The sequence below is a fragment of the Pseudophryne corroboree genome, chromosome 5 (assembly GCF_028390025.1).
Source record: "Pseudophryne corroboree isolate aPseCor3 chromosome 5, aPseCor3.hap2, whole genome shotgun sequence".
NCBI lineage: Eukaryota > Metazoa > Chordata > Amphibia > Anura > Myobatrachidae > Pseudophryne > Pseudophryne corroboree.
This window is the reverse complement of record NC_086448.1, coordinates 610,407,138-610,426,562: the sequence shown is the minus strand read 5'-3', so window position 1 is coordinate 610,426,562 and position 19,425 is coordinate 610,407,138. Positions and strand designations below refer to the sequence as shown.

General features: G+C 44.4%; 1 protein-coding gene across 4 annotated transcripts in view; it reads left to right on the top strand.

Annotated features, from left to right (window-relative positions):
• MTCL1 (microtubule crosslinking factor 1) overlaps nt 1–19,425 on the top strand; it is a 350,167-nt gene that overhangs the window by 280,947 nt on the left and 49,795 nt on the right. For all 4 annotated transcript variants that reach the window (XM_063923490.1, XM_063923487.1, XM_063923486.1 and 1 more), the window contains 3 exons: nt 1,483–1,719; nt 3,893–4,105; nt 19,064–19,231. In XM_063923490.1, the coding sequence (XP_063779560.1) occupies nt 1,483–1,719; nt 3,893–4,105; nt 19,064–19,231 (618 nt within the window). The remainder of the gene's footprint in view (nt 1–1,482; nt 1,720–3,892; nt 4,106–19,063; nt 19,232–19,425) is intronic.

Here is a 19,425-nt window from a genome sequence, read left to right as displayed (position 1 = left end):
ATCCTAAAGCTTTACTTTTTGTGCCCTGTCTCCTGCGGAGCCGCTATTCCCCATGGTCCTTTCAGGAACCCCAGCATCCACTACGGACTCCGAGAAATAGAATTATCGGTAAGTAAATTCTTATTTTTACACATTGCGGCAGACAGGTGACCCCATTTTACACATTGCGGCAGACAGGTGTCCCCATTTTACACATTGCGGCAGGAAAAAGTGTCCCCATTTTACACATTGCGGCAGGCACGTGTCCCCATTTTACACAGTACGCTGGCAAGTGTCCCCATTTTACACATTGCGGCAGGAAAAAGTGTCCCCATTTGACACATTGCGGCAGGCACGTGTCCCCATTTTACACAGTACGCTGGCAAGTGTCCCCATTTTACACATTGCGGCAGGAAAGTGTCCCCATTTTACACATTGCGGCAGGAAAAAGTGTCACCATTTTACACATTGCGGCAGGAAAAAGTGTCCCCATTTTACACATTGCGGCAGGCACAGGTCCCCATTTTACACATTGCGGCAGGAAAAAGTGTCCCCATTTTACACATTGCGGCAGGCACAGGTCCCCATTTTACACATTGCGGCAGGAAAAAGTGTCCCCATTTTACACATTGCGGCAGGCACAGGTCCCCATTTTACACAGTACGCTGGCAAGTGTCCCCATTTTACACATTGCGGCAGGCACAGGTCCCCATTTTACACAGTACGCTGGCAAGTGTCCCCATTTTACACATTGTGGCAGGAAAAAGTGTCCCCATTTTACACATTGAGGCAGGCACAGGTCCCCATTTTACACAGTACGCTGGCAAGTGTCCCCATTTTACACATTGTGGCAGGAAAAAGTGTCCCCATTTTACACATTGAGGCAGGCACAGGTCCCCATTTTACACATTGCGGCAGGCACAGGTCCCCATTTTACACATTGCGGCAGGACGGTGGTGGAGGGAGAGAGAGAGAGAGGAAGGGAGAGGGGCTGACCTACATTTGAAGCGGTTCTCGCCGCTCTTCAGCCGCCTCTCCCTCCTCGTCCGGTCTGCGCGGCTCCCCCTTCTCCCTCCTCCGGCGGGGTTTCGTGGAATGACACGTTTGCGCCGTGACGTCACGACGCAATCGCGTCATTCCGCGAAACCCCGCCCCCCGAGCTGGGCACTCGGGAGAAGGAGGTTTCAACGTTATAAAAGTGCCGCGGCGGGTGTTAGGGGGTCTCGGCGCCCCCTCCAATCCGGCGCCCAGGTCGCCTGCCCCCCTAGCCCCCCCCTAGTTTCGGCCCTGTTAGTACTATGGTAATTACTTAAAGTAAGAGTACATACTGTAATGCATACACAGTATAGTACTTTAATGAAGTGTTATGTATGTAAAACAGTCTGGTTATAAATACTAAAGCTTAATTTATCATGGAAAATACAAATGAATCCATTTGTTTATATTTGTTTGTTCGGATGGCTTTGACTACACTGATAGAGACATTTGCTTTATATCTCACAGCTGGAGCAGGAACATTTGAAAAACATCCGGAGGAAGGACTTGGAAGTTCAGAGCCTCACTCTGCAAAATAAGTTGGAGGAGAAGACGTGGGGCCAGGAGAAGTGCCTCCTACAGCAGGAGCTGAGGAACTTCAAGCAGAATGTCTTTGTGCTCTATGTCAAGTTAAAGTGGCTACTAGCACACTGGCGACAATGTAAAAGGGTGGAGGAGGAAGACGTGGGCGATGAGCTACTGCAGGTAGTCTTTCTCTTAAATATGTATTTGTATTTATGTAGAGTTGCAGGACACTTAGGGTGAGTACACACGGTGAGATATTTTCTTTCGATTTTGACTATATAGTCAAAATCGCAAGAAAAGTTAGTGCAGATCGCAAGGTGACTTTCACCTTGCGATCCCGATTCGATCCCGATGCGCGGTCCCGCCAGGTTGGCATCGCAAGAAAAGATAGACTGAGCAGGCAAGTCAATCCTTGCTAGATCGGTGTACTATCTAGTTCATATCACATGTCAATGACATCTCACATAAGCCAAAATCTCACATAAGCCAAAACCGTAAGCACACATAGTCCATATCTCAAGAAAAGTTAGTCAAAATCGGTGGTGCTGGGCTCCGGGGAGTTCAAGGGAAATCGCAAGTGAAAATCGGGCATAGCAAGGATCTCACCGTGTGTACACACCCTTACTTTATAACAACATTACTATTTGTTTCTAAGAAGCTAAATAATAAAACAAATAGCTATTTATTATTATTATTATTATTATTATTATCCTTTATTTATATGGAGCCACAAGGGATCCGCAGTGCCCATTACACAGTACTTAATCAAATGAGCAAACAAGAAAACAGCACTTACAGTACAAGGCAATATAGGACAGGTAGGTGCCATCAAAGGGAGTAAGGAGTATAAGATAGTGTAAGTAAGAAAAGGAAAGGTACATGAGGAAAGAGGTCCCTGCTCTTGCGAGCTTACAATCTAAAAGACTAAATTACTCTGCTCCGAGTTTGAATAATGATAATCCTGTATAATAAAAGGCTAATGCTGCTCCTCACCTCTATGGAGGGAATTCAAGTGTTTTGCGCACTGGCGGCTACTAGATGGTGCCCGACAGAGCAATTTAAGTGTTGCTCCATTTGGGCGCGCACAGCCGACGACGCAGACATTACTGTTACTGTATATTGTTCCATTATTTTGACATGCTGTTAGCTAGTTATTAATAACAACTATAGATATCATATTTCTTAGCCTGGAAATCCGTTATCCGGACAGTTATAAAAACTAGGACAAGTAAGACCTACGTTGTTGCTGCACAAACCAAATCAGCGACTGTTTCTTCCTATAGTTACTATGAGGAACTTTCAAAAACAATTAATTGAGTAGGGGGCTTAATTTGTACATGTGATTTAGCCAATTTTTGATCTTGGTGCTCTAAATTTTATAAAGTTCTTATCCAGAAACCTCCAAAATCCAAAATTATAGATAATAATTTTCTTACCTTTTTGTATAGGTCTACATAGTTCCCAAGCTTTTGATTTAAATTACTGTCATGTAATGAAAGGATAGCATCTCATGTAAAACAGCCAATAATCCATTACTAAATGTTTGTTCAATCTTTGATTTCTAACTACTGTATATATAAATAGTATATATTTATAACTTCAGAAAATGTTGCTTATTTTCTTTGCCCTGAAATACAGTAAAATATTTGCGTGGTCTCTGCACTGCATACAGTTATATTCGGAGAACAGCATAGTGTATACTATCAGAGTGGAAAAAATGTTTATCATCAACTGAAGTAAACAACTTTGCCTTTTGATATAAAATCAGGGTTGAAAAGCACAGAAGGAGGTCAGAGAGAACCCCCACCCCCCTCCTATATTTAATAAAGGTTGCAGAGGGGTATGTAGTAACCAGTGGCATGCGGTAAGGTGAGGCAGAGACATTCCTTTCATACTCCAGTATACACCACAGTTTTGACTATATAAAAAATACAAGAATATATTATATTGTATTATTTTAATTATTTTTATAGTCAAAACTCTGGAGTAAAAAGTCTATGGCCTATTTTTTCCGTACATCTCTGATCAAAACTCGTCATGCACCGGTTTATAATGCCCACATGAACCCTTGGGCTCATATATTGTGTGTAAATCTGGCTCTGGTACTAGCCAGTGCCTCCTGAGCCATTTACCTCACCACACGTCACTAGTAGTATCCAATACACAAAATGAATTTGAAGATAATACACTACTTCGGACTAAACATTAATATGGAAACTTTATATTGTCTGTTCTATAGAGCTCATATTAAGATAAGACATATTCATTGTTGATTAGTTGCTGTGGTCCAGTAAATTATTACAGTTTAATTTATTGTATGATTTCTTTAAAGATAAACATTAACTTTTTGCAGATTGATCAACTAAATGTCCTTCCGGAAATTGCTGCTTACCCTGACTTCAGAGAAAGTGACTCAGATGGAGGGGATGAGGAGGAGGAGGATGATGATGATGATGATGACGGAGTGTTTGCCTTAACAGATTATCCCCAACATTCCACCTCAGAGCACAGCAGAGACCTCAGTCCCCAGCTACAGACAGCAGAGTTACTCCAGCATCAGAAGCAGGTCCTGTATTGTTATATGTATTCAGAGTATGATAAACATGTGAGCCAAGGCAGTTCTGCATGAACAGGGGACGGCATGCAATATAAATAACCTTTTCAAGTGTGATCAGATATAAATATAGTATGTACATTGCTAAATGTAAAATAAAAACAAGAGGCCTAATTCAGACCTGATTGTTCCTCTGCATTTTTGCAGAGGTCTGCTATCAGATAGCCACCGCCCATAGAGAGTGAAAACCCGCCCCCATGCAAGTGTGCGAATGCATGCGTAGGCCGTGCGAAAACTTCGCCAGACAGCGGACATCTTCAAATCCATTTGCAACTCACTCACCATCTAATAATTTTTCCAGTCTGTGCGTAGCCCAGAACTTACTCCTACAGTGTGATACAAACAGGCTGATCAGGGCCGGAGCTGACCTCACACACCCTCCCTGAAAACGCTTGGGAATGTCTGCATTTTTCCTGACACTCCCAAAAAAACGGGCATTAACCACCCACAAATGTCCACTTCCTGTCAATCAACTTGCGTACGCCTAGTGATCGAAATTTTCGCACCATTCTTTCGCAGTTTGGCCTTGCACCTGCGCATTGCGATCCATACACCTGCGCAGTCATTCCCATTCTGAATGGGTCTTGGGATGTTGTTCGCAGCCCTCTGTCAGCTGCAGGATGATTGACATTCTGCAGCGGTGGTGGGGGGAAGCGGGGGCATGGCCAGCACCATTCTTCAAAATGGGGGCATTTCGCCTCCGTTATGAAGGCGTGACGGGTGCAGGGTCTGCATCATCAGATGCAGACTTTCTGGACCCGGGTGTCTGGAATAGGTGGCTAAAACCATCGGCTACCACGTTTGCCAAAAAAAAAAATATATATATATATGCAGCGCTTCTGTCAAAATAAATATGCTTCTTTCACCATGTTTAAAGAAGGGGCTGTGCCAGTTGGCCATTTTTGTAGAATCACTTTTTTAGCTATTGTGGCATAGGGCAGGATGTACTTACACATTGCATTTTGAAAGCTATACATCCCGCAAGTCTTTTAATGAAAATCACCAGTAGCTTATGATTATTAAATATGGAATGATAATGACAAAGTATGTGTTTGTGTTGGCTTGCTCATACAGTGTGTGTCATACTCTAATCAAAGAAACTCAGCAATAGTTTTTAGGAAATCATGTTGAATCAGAAACATTTTAGTGCAAAAAGTCAATAAGTTCAGATGATTCAAAAGGAAATGGCTCACTGATTCACTGAAACAGGTTTCTGTTATCCGAGATAAACTCTCCCTGTGTAAGTAGTCTGTGCTTACAATTCATTTATTTAGGTTATGTTAGTAACGACTTCATTGTCAAAGGAATATTGGGGGTCATTCCGAGTTGATTGCTAGCTGCCGTTGTTCGCAGCGCAGCGATAAGGCTAAAAATCGGCATTTCTGCGCATGCCTATGCACTGCAGTGCGCACGCGTGACGTACGGGTACAAAGTTCTTTGTGGTTTTGCACAGGGTCTAGCTAATCTTTCAGTCGCACGGCACAACGCAGGATGGTTGACATGAAGTGGGCGTTTCTGGGTGGCAACTGACCGTTTTCAGGGAGTGTTTGTAAAAACGCAGGCGTGGCTGAGTGAACGCTGGGCGGGTGTGTGACGTCAAAAGCCGTCCCTCCAACGTTAGATTCAACGCGCACGAAGAGTAAGTCTGGGGCTGGTCTTGTTATGCACAAAATGTTTTTGCAGGCGCTCTGCTGCACAGGCGTTCGCACTTTTGCAAAGCGAAAATACATTCCCCAATGGGCGGCGACAATGCGTTTGCATGGCTGCTAAAAACTGCTAGCGAGCGAACAACTCGGAATGACCACCATTAAACGCTATGGTTTAAGATAGATGAAAATGTGTAAAAAGACCTCTGTCCAGAAACGGTTGAATTTCAACCGGTATCCCACACGTCGGCTGAACCCACACGTCTGCGGCATTACATCCGGATCCATAAATGAAAATAAAAATAAAATAATAATAATAATAATAAAAAGTATAATACAGGGCCACTAAATGATACATATGCAAATTAATTGTAGAAAATAAGGAGAAAGCAGATCTTTTAAATATTTATTTTAAGCAACAAAAATGCCAGAAAATAGGATTCTAGCAATAGTCTATGCACACCATTAACATAGAAATAGTCAACCAATCCTTGAATTAGCAACAGTATCAGAAACACAATAGAAATATATCCAGCATAATTTATTTTAATGGACAATTACGTTATGACATTTCTAGGCTCTGCTGTTTTTTTTAGAAGTGACCATGCGTAACATATTCATTGAAGCAATCATACACTACTCTACCTATATGTCCAGGAGTCTCTTGAATTTGGGCGATTCCAGGATCCTACCAATTTCCACAGTGCAATGGGCGGGACCATAAAGTCATGATTCCCTCTTAATAGTGTCATCATTGCCCGTCCTCCACAGTGAAATGACACCAATTGCAAAATAGTGTTATGGGGGGTGAGACCACAGTTTTGGAATTCATGGCACTAAACCTCCCTGCATCTAACAAGAGGTTGGTAAATATTGATTATCACACCTAATACAACTATAATTTAGGTAGATGTTTGGGTACATATTACAGCTGGAAGACAGGGTTATCTGATGTTTCTGCTCCAAATACATCTCTATTGGAAAGGAGATCTAGATTGAAAGTTTATAACAGTGTTAGTGGGGGAATTCAAAAGCCACAGTAGATTACCACAGGCTAATTAATCGTCCGAGGCTAGTCCAGAAGCCAAGATTCATCGGGTATTTACCCTAGGCAGGCCAAAAAAATAAAACCCCAATACCTTGAAGTTTAACTGGTGCCTTGGTGGGGTTAAAACGAATCTGAGAAGCAGTAACAGAGCACATAACATGCGCTGATACCGATTCTCCCTCTATAACGGAGGATCATACATCTACCTCTCTGCGAGTTAACGCCCATTAACCCCTGTTAATAAGCCAAGCGGGAGGCTAATTGAATAGCGTCTGCTGTTAAAGCCTGACGCTACCTCCAGTTTTCATCTGCGGTATTTTCCCAAGGGTATTTGAATCTAACACAAATGGTCCATTTAATCAGTACGCATTTTAATGGTTTACGCACATCTCTGATGGTTGTTGATATGCGCAAGGTGTGTACTGCGCATTTACAGGTCTGTGTCAGTGACGGCATGTTGACCCTGTCTTCTGGGCACACTAAAATCAGTCTTCACTGACTTCAGCAGCGTGACTTCCCTGGTCATCCTGAGGGTTACTCAGATGACTGATGACCCCCCCCCCCCCCCTGCAGTGCACATGAGTTTGTCCAACTGTTAACAAATTTGCTTCTTCGATCAACTCTGAATCACCCCCAATGATAGGGATAACGCAGTAGATGGATGAGCTGGTCATGTCAGTATTACTTAATCTAAATAGGGCCCATTCAGTATTTTGCTTCTAGTTGATCGATAACCCTACTTCCCTTTAACGTAGCCAGATATATTCAAAATAAAGTATAGTAAAGTTAAAACAACATTTTAGTTTGTTTTTTATATTTTAGATTTACATGGTTTAATCATTTTTTTGATTGTCTGGAAAGTCAGTGGTCACTTTTGGGGCGAAATTCACTAAAGCGCAATGTCTCGCTGACCGCATTGTGCTGCTGCGCACACTTCCATGTATTATGGTACAGAAAACGTCACCTTTTGAGCCAAAATAAGCAATGTTTTATACAACATCATATATGAGGCTCTTCCAAAGTATTAGTGTGTCATTATTCTAGGAACTCAAATGTCGCAGTGCCCAAGAGAATGTACTGTATACAGTAAATACTGGGACACCAAAAAGACCATTATGGTGCAGAATCTCACTTGTTTTTGCTCACGCATTATGGGATATGATAACTCAGACAAGCAAAATCTTCCTGGCTGGAAAATCCACAATATATTAACCTGCAAAGTTCCAATAGAAATTTTATACATTTTATCGGCTAATTGAATCTCTCCCTAGAAATATTAGAGTTGATTACTCAGCCAGCCCAAGTTAATGTCTTGAGTGAGCATGACTTTCTCAGATATATAGCAGAAGGCATAGAGCAGGGTGGTAGAATTCTTTTCCTAGTGCACAACACGTGGCCACTGACCAAGCAGAGACACAGGGGGTGATTTAATCAGACGATGAAAGGGGATGGTATCTGGATCCCAGTGCTCAGGATCCCGACACCTACTGGGTAAGGATGCTACTCCTAAAACCTAACCCTTCTTACTCACAGCCTGACCCAACCCAAACCCCCCCCCCCCCCCCCCCCAAGGAGCCTAACCCCTCCTGGTGGTGCCTCACCTGAATTTCCCCCTCCCCGCAGCCTAAACCTAAACTCCCCCCTCCTTCCCGCAGCCTAGACCTAACCTCCCCCCTCTCCTCCCGTGGCTTACCTTGCAGTAGCCTCGGCATACTTACGTACATGATCCTGTCGTTCAGGATTCCGCTACTGGCATTGCGTTTCATGTTGGTATTCCTGACCGGATCCCTTTTTCAATATATCCATCTGCAAATTTTAAGTCTGCTTAAATATTGTTATGATAATGGAAATCTGTTTTTCCTCTCTGTACAGTATATGTAACATGGTATTTCTTACTTTGCATCTCTGAAAATGCAGTGGTAATCATTCTCAAAGCCTATTGTAAGAGTTGTTTATTAGGGGATGTAGGAGGAGTAAACTAGGGCACTGACGCAGAGCTGAGCGCATCATTTACACTTAGACAAAAACATGTTCAAAAAATAAATAACCTATTTCCACCCATAACCTGTCCCATACACATAAGCCCCTAGGATTTTATATCTTCTCATACTTACAGTAGATGTGTTGTAAGCTGCTCTTGATTCTATTGTGTAATCACAACTTGTGAACTGATTGTATAATTTCTCAAATAACTTTGCTACAGTACACCACCAATAATTGCTGAAATTAGATGCAATTATAGCTTGTTATCTGATGAAATCATTCATTGTGCCAGTGACATGTTTGAAACTCAAGTTTATTAAACATGTTAATTCCTTGGATTGGTTGAAAAATGCCTTACAGTACAGACAGCTGAAATCAAACCACCCACTCTATCATTCTCAGAATATACAGACACTTCTCTCATATGTTGTAATATACAGACACTTCTCCCATACTGTATGTTGTAATATATAGACACTCCTTTCTTGTCTCATGATACATGGGCACTTATTAGCTTCCAAACAGTAATTGCCAATTACACTTCTAACAAGCAGAATTGGACTATTTTTAGCAGGATTCTTGCTTTTGTATTTTGTTTTTTTGTTAGCTTAGTTTTAAATGATTTTTTGCACGTGTGAACCTCCTACCTGACGGAGACCAAGCGTGGAGTGACAGAACCAGGAGGACGGGCATCCCTGCTACATACGGCTTCCTGCTTCCCACTTACTCTGCATTTACCTGACAGTGGGGTAAATGTATTATAACGACACTTCTTGCTTCACCTCATTACCGACGCAAAGCAGGAAGGGGCATCTACAAAATGTATTAACAACTTGTCTGCCGGAGCATGAGAAGTGAAAACGATGCCTCCCTGAGCACATAGCGCATCAGCTCATGCTGGCCGGCTACTCATGTGAGATCCCCTGCACAGTCCGGAGCCGGCGCCCACCTTAGCCAGGGACATCTTTGTCCCTGCTGTGGAGATAGGGCATCACCTCATATCAGCCTGCTATCTTTTATATAGCAGCACTGATATGGAATGGGGCGCTATGCATCGTCGCTGTAATATATGGGGGAGAAGCGGTATCAGTGCACATAACGCGCTCTGATACTGCTTCTCCCCCATAACAACAGATCATACATTTACCCCTGAGAGCCAAGTGCGGAGTGACAGAGCCAGGAAGACGGGCATCCCTGCTATATACAGCTTCCTGCTTCCCACTCACACTGCACGTTGGCTGGCAGATATCAGCAGCATAACATGACAGTGTGTTTTCTAACTGCCAGGGGAAACAGGAAGGGTTTCATCTCTTAATTATTCATGCAGCAGTGAAAAGCCCTTTATTATTTGTTTGTTTGTTTATTTATTTATTACTAGTTCTTTATATAGCGCATACATATTCTGTAGCGCTTTACAGAGAATGTTTGGCCATTCACATCAGTCCCTGTCCCAGAGGAGCTTACAATCTATATTCCCAACCACGTGTAGATGTACACATATTCATGCTAGGGTTAATTTTGGTTTTGGAGCCACTTAACCTACCATTATATTTTTCGATTGTGAGGGGAAACCAAAGTGCCCAAAGGAAACCCATGCATGTACGGGGAGAATATACAAATTCCACACAGTTTGGGCCATGGTAGGAATCTAACCCATGACCTCAGTGCTGTGAGGCAATAAAGCTAACCATTACACCATCCGTGCTGCTTTATCACTCATGCAGGGCTATTCACTGCTTCGTTTGATTCAGATAAGGGGTTATTGTGGAGAAAACTAAACATTTTCAAGCGGTGCCCCTAATCACTGCACAGGTTGCATCCCCATACACTAGTATGCTCAGCTTTGCGTTACACTTCTCCGTGGCTGGCATAATGAACCTCCTGAGGGGAGAAGAGCAGAAACAAGTACTATCTTCTGGCTTCCTACCCATCATTACCCTGTTGCTCCTTCCCCTTTCTACTTATAAACTATATCGATACCTAAGAGGGCTCTGCAAAAAAATAGGATTTTAATTACCTACCAGTAAATCCTTTTCTCGTAGTGCGTAGAGGATACTGGGGTCCACATTAGTACCATGGGGTATAGACGGGTCCACTAGGAGCCTTGGGCACTTTAAGAAATCAATAGTGTGCACTGGCTCCTCCCTCTATGCCCCTCCTACCAGACTCAGTCTAGAAACTGTGCCCGAGGAGACGGACATATCCTGAGGAAGGATGTAACAGAATAGTGGTGAGATTCGAACAAGCACACATAAACAAGAGGAAAGCCATACTAACCAACTTGAATAGGAACAGCAACAGCTGAACCAACAACATTACTTAACAAAGTAACAGTGCAGGAAAAACGAGGCACTGGGCGGATGCCCAGTATCCTCTACGGACTACGAGAAAATGATTTACCGGTAGGTAATTAAATTCCTTTTTTCTCTTCAGTTGAAATTCCACTGCAGGAAATTTCCTGTTTTCACACCACGAGACATATTTTTTCCAAATACGTTGGTAATGTCTAGACGTTACCCCTTTTCTGGCTTGGATCAGGGTTGGAATAACCTTGTTCGGAATGCCTTTCCTGGCCAAAATTTGACACTCAACTTCCATGCCGTCAAACGTAGCCGTGGTGAGTCTTGATAGACGAATGGCCCCTGTTGTAAAAGAACCTCTCAAAGAGGTAGAGGCCAAGGGTCCTCTGGGAGCATCTCCAGTAGATCCGCGTACCAGACCCTTCTTGGCCAATCCGGAGCAATGAGAATTGCTTGAACCTCTTCCCTTTTTATTCTTTTGAGAATTCTTGGGATCAGTGAAAGAGGTGGAAACACGTAAGCCATTTGGTAGACCCATGGAGTCACCAGAGCGTCCACCGCCACTGCTTGCGGGTCCGTCAACCTGGAACAGTACCGCTTTAGCTTCTTGTTGAGACGAGAGGCCATCATGTCTATCTGTGGAATTCCCCACTGACGTGTTAAGGACACTAACACCTGCGGGTGAAGGCCCCACTCTACTGGGTGGAGGTCGTGTCTGCTGAGGAAGTCAGCTTCCCAGTTGTTTACTCCTGGAATGAAGATTGCCGACAGAACCACCGTGTGTCTTTCTGCCCTGTCGGTTTATGTATGTTACTGCCGTCTCATTGTCCGACTGAACCTGAATGGCATGATTTTGAAGAAGATGCGATGCAAGCAGCAGGGCGTTGTATATGGCCCTTAGTTCCAGAATGTTGATTGGAAGAAGGGTTTCCTGACTTGACCATTTTCCTTGGAACTGTTACCCCTGGGTGACTGTTCCCCAACCTCTGAGGCTTGCATCTGTGGTTAGCAGAACCCAATTTTGAATCCCGAACCTTCAACCCTCGGTCAGGTGAGAAGTCTGAGTCACCACAGAAGAGAAATCCTGGCTATTGGTGACAGACGTATCCTCTGGTGCCTGTGAAGATGCGATCCGGACCATTTGTCCAGCAGATCCAGCCGGAAGGGCGTTGCATGAAACCTTCCGTACTGCAGAGCCTCGTAAGAGGCGACCATCTTCCCCAGAAGGCGAATGCATAGATGCACCGATATCCGGGCTGGTTTTAGAACATCCCGCACCATCGACTGGATTACCAATGCTTTTTCCAACGGAAGGAATACCTTCTGTTCCTCCGTATCCAGTATCATCCCCAGAAACGGAAGCCTCCGTGTTGGTTCCAGGTAGGATTTTAGTAGGTTCAGAATCCATCCGTGATCCTGAAGTAGTTGGGTTGAGAGGGCAATGCTGTCCAACAACCTGTCCCTGGAAGACGCTTTTATCAGCAGGTCGTCCAGGTACGGTATTATGTTCACTCCCTGCTTGAGAAGGAGAAACATCATCTCTGCCATTACCTTGCTGAATACCCTCAGTGCCGTGGCGAGGCCAAATGGCAAGGCCAGATACTGGTAGTGACAGTCCTGTAGTGCAAATCTTAGATAATCCTGATGAGGCAGCCAAATCGGAATATGAAGGTACGCATCCTTGATGTCCAGAGACCCCAGAAATTCCCCCTCCTCCAGACCTGAGATCACCGCTCTCAGAGACTCTATCTTGAACACATTTAAATACGGGTTCAGTGATTTGAGGATTAAAATGGGCTTTACTGAACCGTCCGGTTTCGGTACCACAAACACGTCGGAGTAGTAACCCTTGTGTTGTAGTTGAAGTGGAACTGGGACAATGACCTGAGTCTGTACCGGTTTTTGAATTGCTGCCTATAAAGTCAAACTTTCTTCCGGAGAAGCTGGTAAGCCTGATTTGAAGAATCTGTGAAGTGGAAGCTCCTGAAACTCCAGTCTGTATCCCTGGGTGATAAGGTCTGTGACCCAGGGATCCTGTCAAGATGTTGCCCAAACGTGACTGAAATAACGTAACCGAGCTCCCACCTTCCAGGCAGTGCGGACCACCGTCATGCTGAAGGCTTTGAGGGAGCAGACCCGGGGGTCTGTTCCTGAGAACGTGCAGTTGCTGATTTTCTGGGTTTACCTCTGTTACCTCTGAAGGCTGTAGAAGAACCTTTGGATTTGCCTTTGAATTTCGCTGTCCGAAAGGACTGCAGAGTTCGAGCAGAGTAGGTTTTCCTAGCTGGGGTGCTGCGGAAGGAAGGTACGTAGATTTACCCTCCGTAGCCTTGGATATCCATTTATCCAGTTCATCTCCAAAAAGGGCCTCCCCTGTGAATGGTAGGTTTTCCACGCCTTTCCTGGAATCCGCATCCGCAGTCCACTGGCGTAGCCACAAGCCCCTGCGTGCTGACACTGCCATGGCAGTGGTGCGTGCGTTGAGCAAAGCAATTTCCTTTATGGCCTCCACCATAAAGTTAGCATAGTCTTGAATATGTTGCTGGAGTAAAACTATCTCCCCCTTAGGTAAGGTATCCAATCCGCCAATTAGGTTACCTGACCACTTTGCAATGGCTTTAGTGATCCATGCACAATCCAATGCTAGTCCACCCTGCAGCGGCGATGCCTTTGCACTTCAAGAGTAGCTCCCGACCAGCGCAGCTTTAGCGTGCTGGCCGGGAGCTACTCGTCGCTCCCCGGCCCGCAGCGGCTGTGTGCGACGTCACGTAGCCGCCGCGGCCCGCCCCCACCCCCTCAGCGGTCCGGCCACGCCTGCATTGGCCGGACCGCGCCCCCTAAACGGCGGCTTAATGCCACCGTCCAACCCCCTCCCGCCTAGCAACCGCCTTTGCCTCAGAGGCGATCGCTAGGCAATGACGGCTGGCATGTGCCGCGCACTGCAGCGCCGGTGCATGTGCAGTTAGCGATCGGGTCGGAATGTCCCCCAATGACTTGAGAGTGTTCTCAATCTTGCGGTCAGCTGTGTCCTTTAAGGATGCTGCCCCAGGAACAGGTAAGACTATCTTACATGACAACCTAGATACAATCGGCAGATTTTCCCATTTCTTTCTATCTTCCAGAGGAAAGGGAAAGGATGTAACTAATCTTTTCGGTATCTGACATTTTTTGTCAGGATTAGCCCAAGAGTCTTCAAACAGGACATTCAATTCCTTTGATGCAGGAAAAGTAGCTAAGGATTTCTTTTTTACATTAAAATAAGATTCCTCTTCTACCTCCGCCACCTTGTCAGGAATGTGAAGGACATTTCTGATAGCTTCTATCAGGGCCTGTATTCCCTGTGACAGGACAGCATTCCCCCCACTCGCATCCACTTCACCCTCCTCTGGATCTGATGTATCGTCATCAGTATCATCCTGCATGAGCTGGGCCAGAGTACGCTTTTGTGGGCAAATGGCTGGGGTTTGAGACCCTGGAATGGGAACTGAATTTCTATTCATCAGGTCATCCATAGACTGTCTTAAAATCTTTGTCTCATTCTCATTATGGGATAATTTTGTAGAAATATTAGATATCATCACTTTAATGGAAGCTAACCATGGGGGTTCTGCCCCACTAGCTTGAGAATGTGCACTATCCTGAGTACAGTGTAGTGAGTCTCCTGGGGAGGAAAGACACTCAGCTGTGCAGGAAACACAGTCCCTGGACATGGTAACGTGAAGGGACACACACACACCTACAGACAGAAGGTGAAAACACAGTTTAACCCACACAGAGCCCTGAGGGAGACACAGAAATTGGAGCCAGCCACACAGCGCCTCTGTAACCAAGTAAAACTTAGCTGGGTCACCACATTAAGACCCTTAATAGGGCTTAGTATACTGCAACACCCTACCCCCAGAGCCGGCCCTAACCAATATGATGCCCTAGGCAAGATTTTGGCTGGTGCCCCCTAGCACCTCCACTAGTTCTGCAGGAGATGCCTGGCATGAGTCAGCTGGCAGCTCTGCTAACGTCGGGCACCTTTTGTTTATGAAAATGCATCTTATTTGCATTACTATGTGGCTAGGATGCACAAGCAGCTTCTGCTGATTAAAATAATATGCAGCATGCCTAAATTGTGTGTGCGACTGCGGCTGTGTCTGCATATGAAATGCTACATCACAGTGATTTCCAGGAATACCATGCAATGTAGTATTTCGTATGCAGATACAGCCGCAGTCACACACAGAATATAGGCATGCCGCATATCATTTTAATCAGCAGAAGCTGCTGATGCCCCTAAGCATAACAAATGCCCTAGGCATTTGCCTAGTTTGCCTATGCCTACGGCCGGCTCTGCCCCCCCCCCCCCCCTTCTAAGACCCCCTGGTACTGCTCAGGAGACGTGGAGTCTTTGTGGAGGAGCTGTGTTTCCCTTTGATTCCTGTCAGTGTAAGCTGCAGAGGGAAAATGGCGCTGGTGAGCTGCTGGATCCTCTCATAGTGAAGCACCGCCCCCTTAATGGCGCTCGGCTTCCCACTTCTTTATACTGGCCTGGGGAAAATTTTATGCCTAACAGAGAGTTAAAACCCTTGTTGGGTATGTAGCCAGTGTGGGTATGCAGTGGTGGCTCAGCACGCCCCTCACAGCGGGACACATGTCTGTGTATGTCCTCTGAGCCCCCTGGAGCGCAGCCTGCAGTCAGAGCTGTGCTCCTAACCTTGTGCCGCCATTCCCGCCGGCGACCCGCTAACCGGGACACCGGTGCTGTACTCACCACTCTTCTATTTTCTGGCTCTGTTAGAGGTGGCGGTGTGCTCCTGGAGGGTACGCTCGCCGTGGTGGGACTTGCGAATGACTCCCTCAGGAACTCAGTGTCCTGTCAGCGGAGAAACGGGACCATTAACTATTTAGGAAGTTGGGCCGTTCTCCCCCTAAGTCCCACGAAGCAGGCAGTCTGGTGCCAATCAGACCTGCCTGAAAACAACAAACAGAAAATGAATGCAGAAAACTCTTCAGGAGCTTCCCTAAGCGTGACCGACTCCTCCAGGCACATTTGCTAAACGGAGTCTGGTAGGAGGAGCATAGAGGGAAGAGCCAGTGCACACTATTGATTTCTTAAAGTGCTCAAGGTTCCTAGTGGACCCGTCTATACCCCATAGTACTAATGTGGACCCCAGTATCTTCTAGGACGTAAGAGAAAAAGGAAAATTGCAAGAATAAAAAAATAAAAAAATCCCAAAACAGGCCAATAAAGGATGGCTGCACGAATATTACAGCATTAGACTACCATATTTTGCTCTTCAACTCAGTTTATTTTCTCCCCCAGGACTTCTGTGAACCCAGCTCCCTTTCCCCATAACTCACCCATACAGCTAGGACTTCCTTAACTGCTCGGGTCTCTCTCAGGGAACTGCCTGGACACACAGCAGAGTCAGTAATGTAACCACTCTCACCAATAAAATGTGCGCTCCTTTACCAGTGATATATTTGTGCTCTCACACATGCACGATGGTTATCTTATTGTGAAATAGATCTCATTTCATGCATGGTAAACGTATTGCTGGGGACCCCATAAACGTCACAAGAAAGGTAAATGTATCTGAATATCCTGAATAAAACCATAGATTTTTGCCACAAAGAGGGATGAGCTTTGTAAAACATTTCACACCCATATGTGACATCTTTATGAATACGAGAATATGAATAAAGCCCTAAGTGCTGGTGCTGAATCGCCACCATAGAAGGTTATAGTGCCACCAATAGGAACTAGGTTGCTCCATTAGAGATAACAGGATTTATTTTCGATATTCATTGTCACACATATATGGAAACAATGGGGGTCATTCCGAGTTGATCGCTAGCTGAAAATGTTTGCTGCGATTAAGTAAAAAAATGGCGTATGCAGCGCAGTGCGCACGCACAATGTACTTTCACAACGGCAGATGTATTTTTACACAAGGTCTAGCGAAGCTTTTCAGTCGCAATGGGCGCCGCAGAGTGATTGACATAAAGTGGGCGTTTCTGGGTGCTCGAAAAAACGCAGCCGTGCCAAGAAAAATGCAGGTGTGGCTGACCGAACGCTGGGCGTGTTTGTGACGTCAAATCCGGAACTGAATGGTCTGAAGAGATCGTAAGCGCTGAGTAGGTCTGGAGCTACTCTAAAACTGCACAATTTTTTTTTGTAGCCGCTCTGCGATCCTTTCGTTCGCACTTCTGCTAAGCTAAAATACACTCCCAGAGAGAGGCGGCTTAGCGTTTGCACGACTGCTAAAAACTGCAAGCGAGCGATCAACTCGGAATGACCCCCAATGTGTATGCCATTTTGTGCATAATGTTTTAGATTCAACACTTACCTCTGCATCATACATTTCCCCCACAGCGAGATCCTACAAGTGGCTATCTCTTATTATCTTGCTTTCAGCGGGTCAACCCTGTGTGAGGGTGCTGTTGGCACATTTGTCCTGATGAGTGGTAATTTGGAAGCTGTGTCCTTTCTCAACTGTCTCTGGTTCATGCAGTAATTCAAGGTTGATGTAGGGGCATAGGGAACTACATAGTGCTTCAAAAGTGTTAGATACGGCCCTTGGCACTTATTGTGGCACATACCCAATTTTGTAGGTGGCATAGCCATGTCCAACTTTTGAAATTTTCTATTTTAGGAGGTGTGACAGGGTATTCCTGGGGTCACAATAATAAGACACAAAGATGTATTTATTGGGCAAATATTATTATTTTTTTTTACAAATATTTGAAATTGGATTTTTCTTCAAATTGTTTGGAAACCCATATGGTTTATAATGGAGATTGCCGGAGGTGAGGGATGCTGGCCAATATTGGGACGTTTTTTTAAAGGTGCAAACACTTAAAAGGCAAATCCATGCCTTGGTTGCCCCTTTAAAAAAACATCCAAGATCCACCAGTATCCAGCACTTCCTACGATCTTGAACTCCATTACATCCTGCTGCCATTATTCATAGTGTCCTGAAAACCATAAAGGAAACAGGGATATGAATTTTATTGATCAGTGTTAACACTATAAATATATATGTGATCCCCAGGTACCTTCTGCTACTTTCATTGTGCAAAGCATTAAAGAATTTAGGGGCCAAGTCAGAGGTGGGGCAGAGGCGGTGCATCTGTTGGCTGTAACCGGTCTGCATTTTCATACTAATGCAAAAAGTTATACCTTATCTGGAAGGCTCTGTGTGCTCTAGATAGTAGGAACAATAACTGTATTAGTTCTTTCTTTGATTTTTGTTTTTTTTTAATTTTAAATCACAGTAACTAAAATGAACGCAGACTAAAACAGACCTAAACCAAAACCTAGCATTTTCCAGACTATACTAAAGACTTCATAAATGATGAGTTTTGTATATAAATTTCTCTATAATACATTTTAAGGGAAACTATCCATTTACGTTGTTGTAATAATATTTGTATAACTGGCATGTGCTGATGTCATTTGTAGCTGTTGCTAGCAGTCATGTGATACACAATACGCAGTCATGTTGCCATGCCAACATTTCTTCTGAGCACCTCAGTGATCTGGGCTGCATCTCATACCCTACATCCGTAAGGAAACCAGGATAAATAGTGGTGCCCAAGCGCCATGTATACAAAGGGTCATGTGACCCGTAACTAGCAGCTGCCACAGTACGCAGGCACAGTGTGTGTGTGTGTGTGTGTGTGTGTGTGTGCTAACTCAGTATAATTCAGAATTAGCAGTACAGTACATTACCATATACAGTATATATATATATATAGCTATAAACTGTTAGCTTTTGTTTTACATTTCTAATGTAAAAAATTATATAAAGCTTTATCCATTTGTACAATGTTTTTTGTTTTTGTTTTTAAATCCCCATATCCCATGTTATTAATTTCATTTTAGGTAAATATGTTAATACTATATTATGTATAGTGAAAACATATATTATGCTTTTTTTAGGCAAGTGAAAATCGTCGTCTCCTTGCTGCGTTTAAGGGCTTACTGGATGACTTCCGATCGGAGTTGCGGGATGAATCTACAGACAGGCATGAGATCCAGCAGCGCTTTGCAAATGATAAAGCTACTTGGGAAGTGGAAGAAACAGAACTAAGATGTCGCCTAGAGCAGGTATTATAGCCATCAGTGGTTAAGGGGAGAACGAGGGCTACAAATTGAGGTGGCCTAGTCACCTTAAACGTATTTAAGATCACTTTTCAGTTGATCCTTTATTTTGATGAATTGCATTCAATGCTCATTGCTCTCTGTGTTCATTATCTCCCTCATAGAGAACCAGACAAAAAAATCAGAATATTGGTTTAATC